Below are 20,956 nucleotides of genomic sequence, written 5' to 3'. Positions count from 1 at the left end.
CAATATTATTTCTAAAATCATCTGAAATTGGAATTTTATAAATATATTACTAAAATGAAATCTATACAAACTATTAATTTGTACTGAATACAAGTGCCCAACTATTGCCACTTATTTATTTAAAAAATTCCTAAGGAGTCACTAATCGTCCTTGAACCTTTACTCATTTAGTTGATTCAAATTCAAGCTTTAATTCATTCAAATATTTCCCCCCTCTAAAGTAGAATATTATACTGCATATTAGAATATCAGCTAAAATATTAGACTATTACAATAAAAAAAGAAAGAAAGAAAATACAGCACAGTGTTGCCTTTTAGAGTTAATCAGTATTTAGCAGCGGCCAAGTCCTCAGATTACCAGATCTTCTTCGCAAAGGGCGACAGTTTCGTTTCAGTCTGGTATCAGCGTTAATTAAAAGCCGACGTAGGACAATTATCGCGCGCGTCGCTTCATTGTCCACCCTCCGCTCGGATCGATTTAGCCCCGTTCGAACGTTGCTTAGCGGAAACGTGAGCATCCCCCGCCCACGCATCGCGTGGGATATTACAAAATCCGGCCTCGTCTGAATTAATATCGCGATGAAAAGGGCGGCGAGTCGATTTACACAGTGCTAGCACGTTTTGTAATTAAAGTAGAGCCCCATAACACTGCCGCGTTTTCTCTCTTCCCATTCGATGATCCAGTCAGCTGGCAATGGTCAGCAGCTCGTTATCGTTAATTAACTCTGCTTTCAACAGAGGTTTGTAACATTATCATTTTCTAACGTTACATGGAAACTATGCTCAGCCATCGCTGCTGTGTAGGGTCTACACGATGAGATCACAAATGAATGAAAAAATTGAAATAATATACGAAACTACAGGAGTGGCTAATTAAACTGCAATACTCGCTAAAAATACTGTTCGTAATTCTTTGGAAAGTAATTATTAGACCGCTGGTTTTCATGTAATTTTATATTTTAATATTTTCATAAACACGGCTATAGAAATGGAACCAACAGAAAATTTTGTTTCATTTTTTAGCTACCGTAATTTGCATTTTGCTTCTCGTATTTTGTACATTTTTTAATATTAATATTAGTACGTGTAATAATATTATATTAATATTAACTTGAAAGTTTTGGTTTTATAGCAATTTAGATGTATTTAGGTATTTTTAGGTATTTATGAACACTTTAAAATTCATACACTATTATATTAACATATGAATTATGTAGTGCATATATTTCAATACTCGAATTGCGTTCCAATAGCTGAACTATTTTTACGATACTACTCTTTGTTTTTTATTAGTAATATTGGTTTTATATTAGAATTTAAGCTCGAAATGAAATACAATTCATGTTAGTGTCCAGGTATCGGGACTTGGTCACCTACTTAGACATTTACCTTAATATACCAAAAGTTTGTGTCTGTACATTCTGAAATTTATCACTTTTCACATGATCTCTAAAAAGACCAATGCGATCCATAATAAAGTTAACCGTCATAACAATAATTCAGCCTCGAGTCCTCCGAAGACCTCCTATCTCAAAGTCCATAAATAAAAAGAAACAAATTCTTTCCCTACATTTCGCTCCACCTTAAGAAATAAACCACTCGCATAAATATACACTGTTCGTAATTTTTCGGTCGAATATCTCACGAAGCATTCCGCCCCGTGCATTATTTACCGCTCGGAGCCGACCGAAGTTCCCGCGGCGTCCGCCAGCGGGTTCGATACCTATCGATTTGAAGTTCATTATTGCAAGTTGCAGTCGCGGCCGCGATAACAGAACCGGTTGGGCGAAGTCTAAAAGGAAAGGTGGTGCTCGAAGCACGTAAGGACCGAGCGTCTCGGTTGAACAAGAAGGGCGGCTGGCTGAGGGGCGCGAAAGGGGCTAGTGCATAGACGCAGAGGGGGATGGCGTCGAGGATCGATCGAATATTTAGACCCGCTGGCATATCGACAACCGATATCTGCTCTACATTCGAATAATAGACTCGCGCGGCTGACGACGTGCTGCCAGGGCATCCTCCAGTTCCTCCTCCAACGAAACAAAGACCTATTAATGCCACTCGAAAGACACACACGCCCACCGTTTCAGCTCCTCCGTCGCTCCTCCGTCGCTCCTCCGTTCCATCGACGCGAGAGAAACGCATTCCATTAAAGGAGACTCGTGACACGAGCATCCACCCACGCGTCCCCGCGTGTCCCCTCTCCACCGTTTGCCTTTGTGACTTTTCGATTTTACGCTTCGAGAGGATCGATCGCGGATTAGCGGCCACTGCGGCCACTTTGTGCCTCGCGAATAGAACGAGGATCCCCCTGCTCACCCTTTCAGAGCAGCTCCTTTGTGAGGGACGTGCCTGCGCTGGGGCCGAGGCGGAGCCAAAGGGGGACAGGCTGCCCTCGTGACTGTGGATAAGCTTGCCCTGCTTCCTGGCATCGCGAAGTTGCGCTACAGAGCTGCAGGGAACGATGCAGCTCGAACTCGCAGTTTTCGAGTGGACCTGTGACGGCAGGAGAGGTGAAACAATCAGTCGATTGAATTGCCGCGCTCGAGAGCGCTGGACCAGTTAAACTGTCCATACCCGAGGCTCTTTTCTTCTGGAATTTAATATTCGATGAATGGCTAACGCCTGCAGCTCCATTCCCTGAGGCGGTAGTGTAATGTTTTATGAAACGCTGGTCAGCGGCAGCTTTGGGGGTCTGGGACATTGACAGCTTGACTGCCATGTCGCGCATATGTGGGTGAGAAGTTTTACATAATTGTGAATGACAGTAAGTTACGCGATTATGAGGAATAATAATATACAGAATCTTAGCGATAGTTAGTAAACGAGGAAAAACACTTTGAAATAATTATGATAATGAATTAGGAACAATTGTTTTTAAAGGAGGACTCACTGCCAAGTGGTAGAGTTTTTAATGAATTTAAGGTGACAGTCAATATGTTAAGATAAATTTCCTAGTAGTTGAGTATGTCCCGATATCTAAACACTAACATTAATTTTATTCATTTTTAAGCATAAATTCTAATGTATTAGGTAGACTTAATTAAATATAAAAACGAGTGTTATAAAATAGTATCTTTAGTTTCTGGGACCTCATAACTAAAGTATTGGGACGTATAGTTTTAGGCTATTTACTTACTGAGACATTTCATATATTAAGCGTTTAAATATTAGGATTTGCCTTAATTGAGTGTAAATTGATTACTGTCTGGATGAACTGATTTAAGCCTTAGGATTTAGGGGTAAAAGCAGGAATTTGACAAGCTTTGTTAACGCTTAGAAAGGGACAGTTACTTTCTTTGAAATAAAAGAATAATACACAATTCAGTAGATGAACGAACACCCAAGAGCAATAAATTCGCAATTAGGATTCCCCGACAGTATCAGCTTCCTCATCCGCCGGACGATACAAACGCGGAGTCAGCCAAGAGCTCGGCCTGCCACAGAGCGGCGGCAGGTTCCGCGCAACAATTAGTTCGATCGAGCCAAGGATCGAAGCCCTGAATCGGTTCCACTGAACAGGCCGTTATCTGAACCACGCTGATGCAACGTTCACGCTGGCGGAGCTTCATGCCTGATACGCGTGTATACAGGGAGAATAGGGGTGGAGCTTCTACGTGATTCAAATCTAGATTCGATCCTATCACGGATCGGAGGAGCCAAGTGTACGCTATTGGCCAGAGGAATCCTTGGCTCACGATACCGAGCTTCCCTTCCTCCTTGGCTTCTTGTCTCCCTCTGTCTTGGTATTCCTCTTAAACAGCCTTACGTCAACCTAGTGTCCCTCACTGCCGCCGAAACTTTCGGGTTAGCAGGTGGCTAGGGAAGTTTGTACTTTTGCCCTCCCTTACCCTTGCCTCCTAGACACGTGCTGGGGAGGCTGGCCCTTTTCTGGAGGCCGCTGTTGAGCTTCTGAGAAATTCAGATGAGTTTTTGGGTTCCCAGGGTCCTGGATTCTGAAGCTTTGTTCAGTATTTTTTGTGGCAAGTTTATCTATGGAGTTTGTTAAACCCTTAACAACGTTTGTTAAACCTTGACGTATATATTGAGTTCATGTTTAAGAATGGAGAAAGTGTTACGTTATCTGTGGGTTATTATTTCATGCATAACAATGTTCTGTGTCACTGGTGTAATTATGTTCACACTGAATTAAGTGATAATTATGAGTATCCTTGTCTTTTTTGTTTTCTCAGCGCGAGCAATTTCAGAGTATCAATTGTTCATGTTTTGAATATTTAAATATTCATATTTTGAAATATTAATACGTTTAGATAAATATTGTAATATTCAACTGTTCAAATATTTAAATTTTGTCATTTTCATGGTTCAAAATATTCAGTTATTCAGTGTTATAAATATTAAAATTGTTTAATATTCAAATATTCAGCTGGTCAAATATTTACACGTCCAAATTTTCAAATCCCCGAACAGAGTAGCTTGCTTCCCAAACAATTTCGTACACGTATCCAAAATCTGTATAACCAATCTATAATTATTCATAATATTGAAACGAAGTGTAAGATCTAATGTCTTCTTAACGTTCCCACTTTTGTGCTAGAAGCTACAAACACTCCCTTCACGCTCATCGATCCACCGAGTGCAGTCTCTTTACTCAATTCTTCCTTAATCTCGCCACACTAAATCTCCCTTGAAAACCGTGTTTCTAATGTATCTTTTTATCTAGCCCGCGAGAGAAATTCCCACCCATTATTACTTCTTCTGTGACCGAAGTACAATGATGCGGTGGGAGCCCCTCTTTCAACCTTTTCTTGTTATTAAAGTAGAACAAGTAGGTGGGGGCCAGCCGTGGCTGTCACACATCGTAAAAACTGTGACGAACAGTCGGCCAGTGGCTACAAGGTATCTCTTCAATTGGTCGACACATTTTTCACTTGTGTCGTCTGCATACGTAGATGAGAATACTGTGAGTCAATACATTCAATACTAATTAAGGCCGACAGTGATTTAAAGTATCAGTTCTCATCTGTAAGGTAGCCTTTGTAAATAGATTCTCAATTAGAAAGAATTTTAATGTATTTTTAAATGAGAAGTCAAGTAGTTTATTTTTTTATATTTTTATGTTCCAGATGACTCGAATAATTGGAAATATTTAACAATTATTAAATATAGAAATCTGTACCTAACAACCTAACCCTACATTACTTCTGTTTTTTATTTTCTTTAAATTAGTTTTACAGTCCTCTGTCTGCACAGTTCCCTGAATTTTCGTAACAACAGCAAACCAATTTCGAAGCATCCCCCAAAAAAAGCATCTGCTCGAACTCTCGAGCTGAGTAGCCAATATCCTGGACACCCAGTAGATAAAAAAACGCGAATCTTGTCGAATTGAAGCGTCCTCTTCTTCGTTAGTCCCTTCCCTCCTTTGTGTATCTCTCCTCGCCGATTTCGCGTCTCAAACGACTCTCGAAGCCGGGAAAAATATTTCTCCCGCAGCCCACCGCCCCGTCCAGGTTTTATTGTGCACCCGGAAGCGCCCGACGATCGTTGTCGTCGTCGTTATCGTCGTCTTCATTCGAAGAGTCAAGTTCTCCCCCGGGCGAACAATCCAGCCGACTTTTGCGGCCGGCTCGCGCTGATTCGTCCGCTGGTTTTACATTCCAGACGATCTCACGATTCATCCCTTTGACGAGGGGGCTGGTTCTGCGCGGCGGAAAGACGCGTGCTATCGCGTGGCAGCTGCTCCCCCCCTCGCGGGCGAGCATTTCAACCCTAACGAATTCTTTTTTCCCCTATTTTTCTCGGCTACCATGGCTTTTCCTATCGTAGACTGGGAAATCTGTACTTGGAGGCATGACAGTCGCCAGCGATACTAGTTTACTTTTTTTTAGTTTTATTCAGTTAGGGGTATACACCCTTTAGTGTACATAAATTGATAATTATCGTAGGTGGAGCAAGTACGAGGTGTTAGGCATTCACATTTGAAGTTAACTAATTCGCGGCTGATATTATACAGGGAGTTACAGAAAGAGGTGGACAAATTTTAGTATCATATTCTACACTTTGTAAGGGTGAAAGAAGGTCGTATGAAAGTAGGTCTAGAAATTCTTCGTTTTCGATGAAACGCAAGAGTATGAAATTATTAATAAGGGATTCTGTTGGCTTGCGCTGTTTCACTAGTGGAGGAGACTATGAGTGAAGTGGGTCCAGGGTTTTGGAACGAGAAGAACGAACAAAGACGTTTAAAAACTCTCTGTGATTCCTTCCACCCTAATACTCAATCGAAACAGTTCTATTGGTTACAATAATTAGCCTATGGACACAGTTCAATTGAGCAGATATTAGTCCATGTTCGCCACGAACGCGCGACATGCGCGAGTCATCGTCGAAATGCACGCTATTCCCTCGTAGTCTTGGTGCCATCGCGTCCATCGTTAAATTCTAGCTTGCTGCGCCTCCAACTGGCAGGAATTCGCTGGGAGATAAGATTAAGGATAGGAGATCTACAAGACAGTAGTCTGGAATAGATACACGCGATACGATGTCGGGAGGCTCGTAATGATACGTTACGGGAGCTTAGTGCTTGTCTCTGCCCTCTTCCTCGAGATGCTGAGATAACGCGCTCGGTCTAGAGACATTTTGCCTATGTAGGGAGTGATGGGGATGAGAATTGCTCTAGTTGTTCCCGAGACTTTTCACATCTTTAACAGATAAAAATATATAATAATATATAACAATAGATAAATACGGATAACATACTAAAAATTTCATAAACATTTCTAGATTGTTATTTGATGAATACTGCAGAGAGTCTGTTTCTCTCTTCGCCTCGTCACATCGATCGATCGATTAACACAGAAACGGATTGTGCTTGTTGTTTCACTCTGGCACGATCTCGAAATTTAAATAAACGTTGCTCATGTGACCGAGTCCGCGCAATTCGACGGGCTTCTGTGGTAACATATTTGTTTATATTCCACCGTATTCAGCGGGTCGCTTTAGTCTGGCACTCAAGCGAGAAAAACGTTGTACGTATGATAAAATGGCAGCTTTTGAAACATCGTTATAAACGTCAACGAAAATGGCACTGCGGTTTTAATGCTTCAGATAATCTCGTAACAGTTTTGTGGTATCATCCACAGGCGATTAAGGAACTCTGGGCAGGCGATGCACCGATTTAAAATTCATTTTTCAGAGAAACGAGCTTGTCCGACTATACACTGATTCATACTACTTACCCCGACAAATTCAGTAGAAATACTCCGCTATTTGTCTGACATGAATCTTTTTTAATTCTCATTTAACTAAAAGTTATCTGGATGGTTTAAACTTTATTTTAAGTGAGTGGAAATATTGTAAAAAATTATGTAGACTAATATTTTTTAGAATTTACTGTTTTTATTGCCAGTTAATAATTTCTGAAGGTATCAATTTAGAAACAAATAATACACTTAATCGTTTTTTCCAACTGCTCCTGTTTCGAACACCCACATGATCATCCACTGTCTCGAACTTTTACAGCAGCTGAAAATTACCGCAGAAGCCATGTGTACACATGTATGCACGGCTCCTCAAAGTTTGTTTTAGGTGATATCGGTTCGCTCGTGATGTCGTTTCGATAAAGGTGGAATGCGCTTTCCTTTCCCCGACCGCGAGCACGCGATTCTTTATGGTCATACAGCGCGATGCACAATTGCAAAATGGAATATTAAATAAGCAGCGAGAGTGTGCAGGAAAATAATGTGTCACTGAATATACGTGACTAGGAATTTCAACTCGCGTTAATTAATAATTATTCCATATAGCCTCGTGAATACGATACAAGCTTTCGGTTTGATCTCAACTTGTTTTAACACACCGTATCGAGAGGTATCAACTCGTTAATAATAAATCGCGAGAATAACGAATTCCAAGTGCTGGGGAATCCCGCAGGCGCCTCGTTGTTCATGCAAAAAACATGCAATGGGAAGACTGGCTCCATTACCGAAACAGATGGGAAAAACATTGGTCCATGGACTAAAAAATATCGAATTTCTCTGGTGTAATTCGAGGGCCAGCGAAGGCGCGATGCGTGCTACGAGCATCTCGATAACGCCTGGGTACGAATATTTAACGATATCTGGCGACTGTTCATGAATTTCGCAGACGTAGACGATTATTCTCGTTTGGAAAACCGCGAGGTGAAGTCGCGTCCGCTTCGATCGCGCCACCGTCTGCCTCTGAGCTTGTTCATGTCGAATATTTTTATCAGTCACTTGTTTATTTTGCAAAAGTTTTATATTTTTTAAAATTAATTGAAGCCTGAAGGAGGGATAATTGTGATGGAAATTGGAGAGCCTGAGAGAGTCAAGTACAGTGGGCATGTCTGTAGTCAGACATGACAATAGTGAAAATAAAGCATTGTGTATATCTTCATAATAACTTTTGAATACTGAAAGACTTTTAAATATTGAAGTATTTAAGGAAACCTACAAATCTTTAAATATTGGAACCAACAATGTTTAAATATTTGAATTTTCCAGTATGAAAGTACTCCTATTTCAAATTTACAAATTTTAATATATTAAAATATTAAAATATTAAAATATTCAATTGGCTAACAAAGCAGTATACTCTCATAATAACTCTTTTCAGCTTAAATTCCTGTAATCTCCGTGAGTCATATTATCATAGCTCACAAAAATCATATATCAGGCTTTTCCATTTCCAGGAGAGAAACACACGTCAGAGTACACCAGGATAAGTATCCATTCCCGAAAAAGAATGAACGTGTACGTACGTGTGAATATCCTCAAACAAATTAATAAAGATTATGTAGAGAGTAATTTCAACTATCCGTGGTGAAACTGTAATATAGAGCACGATAGTATGTCGGTGGCGCCGTCAAAGCAGCCATAAAGTTTAATTAACAGACGCGTATGGGGAAAATGAAAAATAACTAGGGAAACTATTTTAATTTACAATAAACCTCGGCGTATCGCTTTTCTTTTTACTATCGTCGCGGCGTCGGGAAATTAGCACACAGCGAGGGGCCGTATTAAAAAATTCCTGACGAAAAGGGGAAGCGCAGCGACTGCTTGCCTTTTGGGACGTTCTTCGGAGGAGAGGATTAAAATCGCCGCGGTGGCGTTTAAAATTCGCAGGAGCGTGGAATAAATTTCGCGGTTCCTTTGGTGACGAGTGACGAGGCTACGATAAAAATTAATTTTTCAAAGGAGACAAACCGAGCTGCTCGACTGAGATGAAAAAAGGGTCGAGTAATTTTTTTTCACCCTCCCCACCCCTTCTCTTTTTCATTTCCATTGCATCAGGAGGGAGCGGTATTTTTTTCTCTATTCGCTCCTTTTTTTTCTCTCTTCTTCTTTTTTTTATGGGGGAAAGGGGAGTGTCGACGATCGATAGAGGATAAAATTCAAAGCAACGGGCAATGAGGTTCGTTAGAAGTCGTAAAACATGTCTGCCATTTGCATGAACGGGGTGGAAGGAATCGCGACGATCTCACGCACTCCCTTTCGGATTCGATCTACGGCTACCGCGAATAGATCGCAGATAACCAATACTCGGAACGCAGGCTATTTCTAATTGATACTTGGAATCGCTGAATAGGCGGGGTTTCATTAGGAATATTTAGTTTTGGATATAAGTAGCAATCCTTGTTATCGAGCGAGTTTCATATTATAATGTTCTGCGTGTTTGCAGAACCTAGTTTTGTCGATTTTATTGTAGATTTCCTCGTGTTACTATTAGGCTGTGGTAATTCAAACGTCGCAACATCCATCATTCTCGAACAATTTAGATAGGCATGTTAACAGTGTCTTGGTGGAAGGGTGTTAATTGCATACCCGCTTTAGGGTTGTGCATTCCAGTCCTAGATACTCGAGTCTTTGTTACCCATCGTGGCTTATATCTTGCTGCGACAACGTTATCGATTAACAACTTAAATGCTCGATGAGAGGCCTGTGAATTTATGTAATAATATTCACGTTCTGGCAAACACATTTAGATAGGTACATCAGAAACTAAAAAATAAAAAAGATATTTCAAATTCGAAGAATATTGTATAAGATCATTTTAATTCTATATTTTACTATAGTGTTGTCTCGATATAAGCTCGTTGGAACATTCATATATTTTAATATATTTAACCCCTTTCTAAGGGGTTAAAATAGGGGGTGTGACTATCCTAAACTGCCAACAACAGAGCTTCCATTGAACGAACAAGATTCTCCCTTCTCAGAATGCTGAAACACAATGCAAAGAAAAATCAGAGAATCTCAAGGAAATACGACTGTACCATCAATCGAAACAACCCTGGGTCTCTCCTATAACGAACTCTCCGAAGCCAGATTCCTCCATAAAAATTCAGCTCAACTCGAAGCAGCTGTGCTCCCACTAATTGTCATTGCTGGTTCGGTCTGCGGTACCACGATCCACCGATTACAGTCAGTAATTGTCCTCATCGTTCTTCCCCCATCCCCTCACTTGCGTTCCCGTGTCTCATCGATAGCCAGAAGATTCCTCAGCGTAAAGTTTCCCTGCAGATCGTCCAGAATTCGCCCCGCTGTCGCGGTGGATTGCTTCGCGCGATTTTTGGATTGGAGATCGTCGATGCATAATTCAGGGACGAGCGGGGGCAGGTTGCAAGGGAACAGTGCAGCTATAGTTGAGAGCGGCACATCCAGGGGCATATTTCATTGACCATCGTCGAATTTGTATCGGGACTTGGGACGAACAATTGCTGCGAGGCGACTGGGGTGTAAATTTAATCGACCACGCAGTAGGAATGGTCGTTTTTAATCGCAAGGGGATTCGTGAAATGATTGCTTGTAGGATTGGGAATTATAGCGTGGCGGTAAGGGGGATGTAAATTAAGATAGTGTGACTTGGAGGAATTTTTATTGCTGATAGCAACAATCCTTCATTTTGTACACACTGCTAAAAAAATACTCTGCACAGAAAAAAGCATAGAAAAATCTTATTATAGATTTATTATAATTAACAAATATTATAACTCTCCTGCAAGTAATTATCATGTATCTACACTAAAGGGTTTATCCTGTTTAACCTTTTGCACTCCGAGGTTCTTATTTTCCATTCATTTTGTCCCCTTAGAAGGGACAACAGAGTGTAAAGGGTTAATAACAAATAAATAAATATTTTTAACACGAAATTGAAAGAAAACTGTGTGCTTCAGAATGTTACAATGTACACCACACTTGATTATTCAGAAATGAAAAAGTAAAATAGGCATTTCTCCGTAAACATTAGCATACAAAAAGAGTGTCTAAAAAGTCTCACACTTTACCGATGGCCCTGCAAGTGTTAATAACAGCTTCGATAATTACGCGACCACCCTCCCCCCATGTCCCTGGTGACGAATTTCGCGAACGCAGGAGCTCTCGGAAACGAGCACGAGGGAAAGTGGTCGGGGCCTCCTCGAGCGTTGGATGGCGAAAAGCGTTTCCTCCTCGAGGAAACTGACAAAGTTTCCGGAGGGAGGCTTAACTCGCGACGTATTGTCTACTCGACGAGATCTCCACCCATTCCCGTGACCCCCCCTTTCGGCGAACCATCCGACGATCTTCTGAAGAACCTTCGAAATCCCCTTTTCCACGCTCTGTGTGTCGTCGGTTTTGCGCCTCTCGGCACGTTTCGCGGCCGTCGTGTAATCCAGATCCACGCTGCTCGAGTGTTCTGTCCCCGACCCCCCTCCCTCGAGCCACCCTTTCTTCTCCAGCACGCTCGACCCCCTCCTAAAAAGGGAGGAGGTGGATCCTCTCCTTATTTCTTAGCGCGAGTATCGCGACCGATTTCTTCGATCCCTCCTCCACTCTTCCGTTCTCTGCGCTCCTTTGTTCGCGTCCCTGCATTCTTTCCATGATTTGTCGCATTCTTGCGAGGAGGGGCGCGTGGTTTCCGGTTCGCCGCGGAAACTGTGGGGAATGATGCTCTGTGGAATCGGCGGGATATCGATGGATGGAGGGGATCGCAAGAGGATTTTGGGATTTTCTGCTTTCGCTTTTCGACGAGGTCAGATTTTTGTATTGCGATACGTGGTGTGTTGTATTGTGGCAAGGAGAGGGAGTGTGAATTGTATTTTAATGCAAATTACGTTTTAGAGTATTTTAAGTACCCAAAGGGTCAGTTTGAATATTCATTTAAATTTGTATTATTATTTCTACAGTATTATATCTTTAATTCTGTTTCTCGTATTTGAAGAACAGAAATTGCTAAAGATTTTGTCCAGAATGATTTCCTCGATTATTTCTCCACCCTCCTGACTTGTGCAGAGTTCGCAATTCCTTGCGCCCCTGTCTCCTTAGTCAAAATTTGTCGTTAGGATTTTCTTTTATTTCAGCAAGAACCCTCGCCCAAGCGATCAAATGGCTGGCTGAAACGAGCCCGATTGGTTTCCACGAGTAATTCCTGGTTGCACAGATCGCAGCAATTCCGTGGACGACTGACTTGGAATTCAGAGGAATCTCCAGTCTTCTTTTCTCCCTCGATTTTTCTGCAACTCCCTATGGTCGCCTGTTTAATCTTCGTCCATCGATTTTCTGCTTTCTTTTTCTGTCTGCTTTACTCCCTATACACACCCCCTCGCCTATATCGATTAAAAACGATCAAGTGGATCGCTGTCAGTCCTTGCAAGCTTCCCTTCTGGTCGAATATTTTTCAATTTCATTGTAATCAAATTTTTCTATTCGTTCATACGTGATAGATTATCACGTAATGAGACACTGAAATGATGATAGTTAGAATTTTTTTTAAATATTTTTGATTGATTTTTTCTTTTACCAAGTGACCTTGAAGGGTTTTGAAGGGGTGTGGGTTAAGTTTGTCTTAAGTTTGGAGCAGGGTTAAATAGAATTTGAAACACATTCGAGTTTGAAGGAAATTAAAATTAAAGTAGGACTGATTTGAGGTTTTTTAACCTTCCTATCTAGTATTTTAATTTTCTAGTTATATATAGCATGGTCTATTCGAAGTTTCCCACGTGATTATCTCTCATGTTATAGTTCGTTTAAAAATATGTGTCAAATAAAACTAATCCTGTTTCAGGGGAGACATAAATTTTCTCCAGCTAAAATTATGAATATTTTAATTCCTCAATCGAACTCCTCAAGTTCAAAGAAAATTCGTTCGTCATTTATAGTCCACCGTCGTGTTTCAATTAATTAAAAGCGTCGAGGATTTTCCCGACGATATAAAATTCCTTTCTCTTTTTTGTCACACTTTGGGGAGCACGCGGACGCTCTCGTCTCGATGACACGCCCACTTCGAGCCGCGCTCCATAAATTGCAGGGTAATCTTTTCCCTTCTTCCGGCGAGCTGGTGAAAAGGAAAAGCCCCTCGCCTTTCGCCCCTTGGTGAAGCGGCCCTTCCGTCCACCCGCCCGCTTCCGGTTCGACGAACCGATCGAATCCATCCGCGTGTTTAATTAAAATGATTTTAATTGCGAGAATGGAGTCGAACGAATCCTCGGCCATCTCCCCTTTGCGAGCTCAACGATCGACCCTGGGAGCCTTGGAGAGCTCGAATAAAAGGGTTCGACCATACTTTCCTCGACTGATACCTTCTTGCTTGCCCTTTTCATTTTCTCAGGGACTGACATGGGGCTTGAGATCTTCTACCACGATATATTTTGTTCTAGTAGACTCTTATTAACATAGCTTAAAGGGTGCTTCTGCATTGTGCAATAAGAGGAAGATCGAGAATAGTATAAATGCGTTTGAAGCCTCGTTTCAGAGGTATTGGTTGCTAACTAGCAATATCTATGAACAATCGTGTGAAATATTTCCCCTTATACTGTGGATTATCGTACTAACAAATAAATGTCAGTCGAGCATCCATTAAGGAGAACAAAACGTTTTTTATTTTGGTAACATCTAAAACTTTTCACACCCAAATATATTTTGAGAAGTAGATTAACATTTGACTAGAAAAATCGTCAAGTTTACTCATATTTTTTTTCTATCTCTAAAGGATTTCAAGATAAAAAAAGAATTTCCAAAAGAAAGTACTTACTGTGACATAAACGACAGTTAAAATGTGTAATGTAGGTGTTAAAGTTTCATGAAGGGAAAAAGAAAAACAAGTCAGTCGGTTCAAGGGAATCGAGATATCTAACCGACCTTTCTCGAAACCGATGTCGTCGAGGGCCTCGGGAGGGAGGGTAAGATAGAAGGGGATGATGGCCTGAAAAGTCAAATTAATTTCCACGCGACAGTGCCTCGGGGGCAGCGCGAGGAAAGAGACTGAGCGGCAGTCGCGCACGAATCGTTAGTGGGATCTCAAAAAAGCGTCCGTTCGTTTCTGAAACCAAGGATCTTCTGCCTTTCTTCGTTTCCACGTAAGTGATCTGTGCTTATCGGCGCGAAAAGCTACCGTTTTCTCGCTTTTTTCAGTCTCGGTCGCTGAAGAGAAACTGGGGCGTTAAAACGATCGAGAAATCGCTTTTGTCTTCTTTCCCTAAGGATATCCGGAATTAAAGCGACACTCTCCTGTTGGTCGATCATTACTTGTCGAGTACTTCTCACATTTTATTTAATTGCTAATCTCAGTGTCGCGAAATTTTGACAAAGACAGTAGAAAATATAGGTTGTTTTAGACAGATTATAAATCTTACTTGTGTCTACCTTTTTTCTTTTTCAATCTAAAGCACATATGGGATTTGTTTTATTTAATAATTTGCTCTGGCCCTTGACTCGGAGACAGAATGATAATTTGCCTGATCTAAAGTCTACTTATCATTCCTCTCGATCACTAATAAAATTGCATTCACAGAAAAATCTATTTCGCGCAAAAAATTAATATCACTCTCTTCCGATTCGCGAAGTACCATAAATTTACTTTTTGCTAAGTTCGACCTCGACTGTCAATTCTCGGCGTTATCTTGACCACTCAAAAGTCCTGTCCTTCGAAGCAACAAAAGATTCGATGTAGACGCAAGGCCAAACAAAAGGTGAAAGGAGATTTCCTGCGTGATTGATGGTGCGATACTCAATTGCTCGTCGCCTGGACTTATGGTGATTTACACGATTGGCGCGAGATCTCTCGGCCTATTTTCGGTCTAGCTAGCCCCGCCCCGCTGATACTGTGCCAATTCGTAATTAATTGCGAAACAGTTCACGAACACGGGACACTATTTAAAGATTATAATAATGAGACCTGAAACGGCTGCTCAGCTGCCTTTCCTCTTATCTTCTTTTCGCTTACGTAAACGCTCACTCGATCTAGTTTATCCTGATTCATTATCACACCTGCACTTGCACGTTGCACCTGTTGTTCCGCGGTAAACATATCTAAATGCATCTGTATCTTTATTACAGTTAAACACCTTGTCATTTTTCTTTCAATTTCTATTTCCTGTTGTATTAATTCCAAATAAAAGATACTTTCTGAATTTTTTAACTCTTCATAAGTACTCAAACAGTAAACTGTGAGTTGTAGATAGATTAAGTTCCATCGAAGTATTTGACAGTATTTGTCAGTGATAAGAGTTGAAAGAGGATGACCCTTCACATCATAAATCTGTACTTAAAAGCCAGACTAACCCAAGTCCATGTTTTTGAAAATTGAGTTCTTTACAGGATCTCCCTGCTTTTTCTTCATTTTATTAAAATAACAGACATTTAGTTAAGTTACATTATAAGTGAAAGAAACAACGTAAAAATAACAAAAAAAGGCTTGGTACAGAAAGGTACAGAAAATTCAAAAAATCATTCTCAATTTTAACTTAATACATTTTAAATAAAGTACTTCAAAGTCGTGTGTTAGTGGCTCATGTACTAAATATAATTTTTTACAAAATGTAAGAAGTAAATGGGACTCACAAGTAGCACCAGAGTCCCAAGGACGTCCGATTCACGCTAAATTTTTAAAATCTGGTTCTCTCAAACACTCTCAAACACTCCCAAACTATAAAATATTAACAAAACCACATTCGTAACTTAATGAAAACCCCAACTATTTTCCTTCCTTTTCCAAACTCACCACTACACTTCCCCACAAACTTCCTGCCCGCAGGGATTGACTTACCTTAAACTTCACATTAATTAACACACTTGAGGAGGCAGGGTTCGCCATTAAATCAAAGCCCGATCCTCGCGCGCATTCAGGAGTGAAATCAGAAGATCGGAGTCTGGCGAGCGATAAGAAACCGCGCGATTTGCATCCCATTATGCTCAAAGGGAGCCTGCCACTAATTGCACTGACTATCTTCTCTGGTTGCAGGACTTCGCAAAGTGTACCCCTATTACTTCACCTTCACCACCTTCACGAAAGGGAGATGGGTCGGCGAGAAGATCCTCGAGGTGTTCGCGAGAGAGTTTCGCGCCCATCCAGCGGAGGAGTACGAGCGATGCATCCGAGCTGGGACCCTGACTGTCAACTACCAGAAGGTGGACGTCGACTACAGATTACGGCACAATGACCTACTGGCCAACGTGGTCCACAGGTAAGGCTGATATGATAAATAAAGGTGCTACCAGACGATATTTCCTGACGTATGTTGTCTGATCGCGTCACTGGTCGACGAGGTCGATCAGAGTACACGTACGAATCTGAGTAACATTTCACTGAAACGGTACTAGACACTTCCTGGATTAACAAGTCCTACTGTAAGCTGTGTTTGAGTAACATTTCGCTAGAGATCACGTCTGAATAACCGTTTGTCTTGAGAACGAGCGTGGTCAGGTTCTATCCTGATGACTGAGATCCTGATGAGTGAAGTTTATGTGTATGTCGATGTTGATGTTGAGTACTTGATTGTGGCGAGAGTTTAGAATTAGTAGAGTGGCACTGGGGATTGTAGGATGCAGTCTGAGAGGATTATTTGTACATAGTGATAAGCAAAATTGAATAGTATAGATTATTTCTATGCACATGTAAAAGAAAAAAATAATCCTAATTATGATATATAACTATTGTGCAAAGATAAGTACATATTGTACAAGAATGCAAGGATTGTTTTTTCTTTTGAGCCTTCAATTCTTCTGATTATTAGCTTGGCATTAAATATCATTTAATCATGAGTTAATATTTTATCCAGAAGTGTTTTACTTTTATTTCAAAATACAGATACTCATGCTTTGGGAACACATTTTATAGTAATCTTTCACAATTTTCTAAACTATAGACTAATTCTATCACCACTCTTTCTCGAGTCTAGTCTAAAGACATAGGTTGATGATGGCAAATTGTGGACTCTAATCTGGACTCTACATAAGACATCCTGATGATTCAAAATACAATTCATGTATTAGAATCTTCTTCTAACTTAGAATGCTTGTATAGCACAGAAGAGTTAACATTAAAGTAATAGGCAATTCTTATTAAAACATGAAATATTAACATTCTCAACTCTTCCTTATCATAAATCTAACTTGTCACAAAAAAGTTGGATCCTTCTTACTTAACAACCTCTAGCGATTTAAGCGTCTTTCGCTATAGAGAACACAGAAGAATGTGTACAGTTTCATAATTTATATTTTATACTACAGATATATTCAAAATATCGAGAAAGACGTAACTCACAGTTAAGTTAGTAACGAACAGCGATAAGGGAGCTTGTTTTGCGTGAAATCAGACCGCGGAATGCGATCATAGTGAGAAAAAGCTGTATCAACAGAGGAGGTAAAAAACACAGCGGGAAGGTAGGTTGCGTGCTCGTCAAATTTGCCAAACGCTTGGCTGGGGTAATATTATTCCCTCGCCCAAACAGAGAGCAAGCTCGACGTGGAAATCCTTCCTAACTGTTCGAAACGATGAAATTATTGCTGTGACGCGATTCCATTGACTACTACACGAAAATTTATTCGGGATTTACCTCGGTTACACGTTGGTGTAGTATACTAAATACAGTGAATTATGAATTGGAACAATTTTTAAAAAGCAACATTTCTGTTTTTGTTACCATATCTCTCGATTATTATATTTATATTTGAAGTACCATATTTCGAAATATTTTGTGTTGCTAATATTTTGGAGTTTGTGGGTCTATAGTTTGATATAATTGCGATGGCCAGACTTATTTCAAATACAATACTCCAAAATTGCAGTAGACTCGAAATTTATTTAAACCCTCGAATTTTGAACTCGCTTTTGATTCGGAAGTTGCTTGTACTTATCTAAATTTATCATGCCTTCAATCTTCCCATCTGACGTGTATGCAGAAGTTGCCATCACATCAATCATACAGCCGAGAAACTATGACAGAACATACACTATCTATTTTCTACATGAAGGAGATCCAAAGTTACCTTGTTGAACACGCAATAAACGTCTGCATAAATTGCTCCAATTGTAGGAAAAAAATACTGAATTACTGAATTACTGAAAAAACTGATTACTGAAGGTACTTCAAGCCCCAAGTGCTTTTTACATAAAAATAAGTACAGCTACAAGTAATTTCAAACTTCCAGCAAGTATTACAATTCCTCAAAAGACTGTCAAAAAAAATTCCTCACAAAAGAGTCTCAGAATCTTCAAACAAAAAATCCCTTCACAATTGGACCCCTGATATTGAACCATCTCAATTCAGAAGTATTCAAAGGAACCACTTCGTTACTTCCACCCTTCCCTCTCATCACATTTATCTTTCTCATCCAGCATTTCTCCCACGAAAAAACAAGCCCATAAATTATTATCCCCGATAGTTCCTTGCAAATAAATCCACGAGTGCCCAATCCCCCAAGGTTCCATGTCTTCCAAGCAACTCGATCAGTCGTGCAGCTCGCGATAAAACCCAGACAGCGAAATTCAGCGTAATCAGAGATCCTGGGAATCCCCGTGTCAGGCCAGTGCTTTCGCTGAAATCACTTTCGGTCGAACTGCTGGGAAGACTGAAACGAGGGAACCTCAGCACGTGGCACCTAGTGTCTCTAAGCGCGAGCGACTAGGAACTCTCTTTATCATTCGACGAGGAGCCACGCGATCCAGCTGGGTATCCTTGGCACGGATGTAAGAGGAATCCTCGCGGGGCCTCGTTCTTAAACGCGTTGTCGATCAACGAGGCATCTATTATCAGCAGTGGTATCGTGTACTGGCACGAGGCTGTGATTTTTGCATTGCCTTTCGAGGACAACTCGATGAAAAGCGCGACGACGATTTTGCAGAGTCGCTTTTCAGTTTCCTTCTAATTTCCTATCAGTTTCTTTCCAGTTTGTCTCTCTTCTTCCGTGAATTTGAGCTTCGAATGTTTGCTCTATTTTTGAGCTGAGGGATATCTGAGGGTTTTAGTGGAAGATTTGATAGAATGAAGTTTTGAATTTGGGAAAGATCAAGCAACTTTTGGTCGAGCAACCAAGTTTTAATTTAATTTAATTCTGAAGTTGATCAAAATTATTCGCGTAAACTTAATTTCAACCAAGTTGAACTGTGATTTTGATCGACTCTAGGTTGATCAACTCGGTTGTCTGACCAAAAATTGCCTAATGTAAACGTAGTATTAAGTGTCATTAAGTATTAGAATAGAACAGGAATTTTCAAAATCTACTATAATATTGAAACCAGTTCTCATTCAGCATGTTTTTATAACACTGAGTCTTCGCTAATCACTGTTGCTGTGATTAGCATTTAAATCGATACGCGACATTGAAATTATTCCATCGATCACATTGAACTCTTTCCACAGTCGTATAATATCCAGGCCACTGGAGCTGTTCTTGTTTATTGTAGATAACTAACGGCGCCAGTATGTCTACATGGTGACACAGAAATAGGTGATCCCACTATAGTAGTGTTTCTATTCTTCCTAATGATAAAAAAGTGTCATATTGTTTATAATGGATCATTTTAGAAACACCTAGAATTTAAACAAAATTTGTGACATACCATGTACTTTTATTAATAGACTATGGATCTTTATCCACTTGTGGGAGTTTCTGAAATAATCATCTGTAAAAAAATACAGCATGTAAAAAAGGGCAATAGCATAACTGAAATAGTAAAATTGAAATAAAAATTATAGCAGGTATCAAAAAGGTGAAACAAATTTTTATTGAACCCTCACTTCTTCAGCCCTGTTTATAAAACCATGCATTTTATTTATTGCATAAAAGTCTGCAAATTCACAATTCAGAATTTCTGTACTCGAACTCATGTGATCCTCTTTCACCCTCGAGGAAAAGGGTATTTTGTTGAAATACTCAACAAAAGTGTGACCACCTATTTGGTATCGCCTTATAGAAATCTTCCTCGTCGGGAGATCCAGTGATCGACGACGCCTCGATCGACAGAGCCCATTTCCACGGGTGAAGGTCGCGCGAATAGATCACTGAGCTGGCCTCTAGTTCCCGGTGAACAATGAAACGCGGATGCTGACGTCACTCAGACGCTCGTGAAGATCGTCTCATTGAGATAAGGAGTATTAATTGCCGTGGCGTTCCTCGGATTAATTGCTGGTCTCGATGCCGAGGTCGAGCGAAAGTCCTCGGGGCCTCGACGCAGATCCTCACGATGAAAAACTCGCTTCCTCTTCTTAACGATCCCCGAAGATAAACGTCGATTATTCGAGTGACTGTTAGCTCGGTAGATCCTCGGGATTATCGACTGTAGAATCCACGGCGGAGTTTTAACTTAATATCCCTCGGTTAATGCTCTTTGCTTAATGCTCGGCGAACTCGATATTCTTCCGCGAGGTAATGCTATCTGGTCTCTTAATCTCCGTCAGACCGCTCGGACGTTCCCAAATCCCATGGACTGAGGCAACTTTTAATTTCGCGGGGCCACTGTCCATCTCCAGCCGCAGAAGTTGCCCCGAGGATTTTACATCATGCGGCGATTTTTATCAAGAAGAGTTTCGTTTTATTAGATGGAACGTGTATTTAATCATTTCTGAGGAATTACTGTCGTGGAGGTAATATAAATGGAAAATGAAGTTTAGATTTATATCGTTTTTATGCAGCTGGTAATAGAAAGAATTTTCTACTGAGAATAGATACTGGTTTAATATGAGATTACAAAAATTTAAGGAGGGACATACTCCCATATGAAGAGG

The 20,956-nt window shown here is 40.5% G+C and overlaps 1 protein-coding gene across 4 annotated transcripts in view; it reads left to right on the top strand.

Annotated features, from left to right (window-relative positions):
* The window catches only part of LOC143184316 (pseudouridylate synthase RPUSD2), a 163,235-nt gene that overhangs the window by 115,102 nt on the left and 27,177 nt on the right, over positions 1–20,956 (top strand). For all 4 annotated transcript variants that reach the window (XM_076386428.1, XM_076386429.1, XM_076386427.1 and 1 more), the window contains one exon: positions 16,192–16,414. In XM_076386428.1, coding sequence (XP_076242543.1) covers positions 16,192–16,414 — 223 coding nt within the window. The remainder of the gene's footprint in view (positions 1–16,191; positions 16,415–20,956) is intronic.

Source organism: Calliopsis andreniformis, chromosome 10, assembly GCF_051401765.1.
Source record: "Calliopsis andreniformis isolate RMS-2024a chromosome 10, iyCalAndr_principal, whole genome shotgun sequence".
Classification (NCBI taxonomy): Eukaryota; Metazoa; Arthropoda; class Insecta; order Hymenoptera; family Andrenidae; genus Calliopsis; species Calliopsis andreniformis.
Note: the sequence above shows the minus strand (reverse complement) of the source record. Positions and strands in the feature narration are given on the sequence as shown.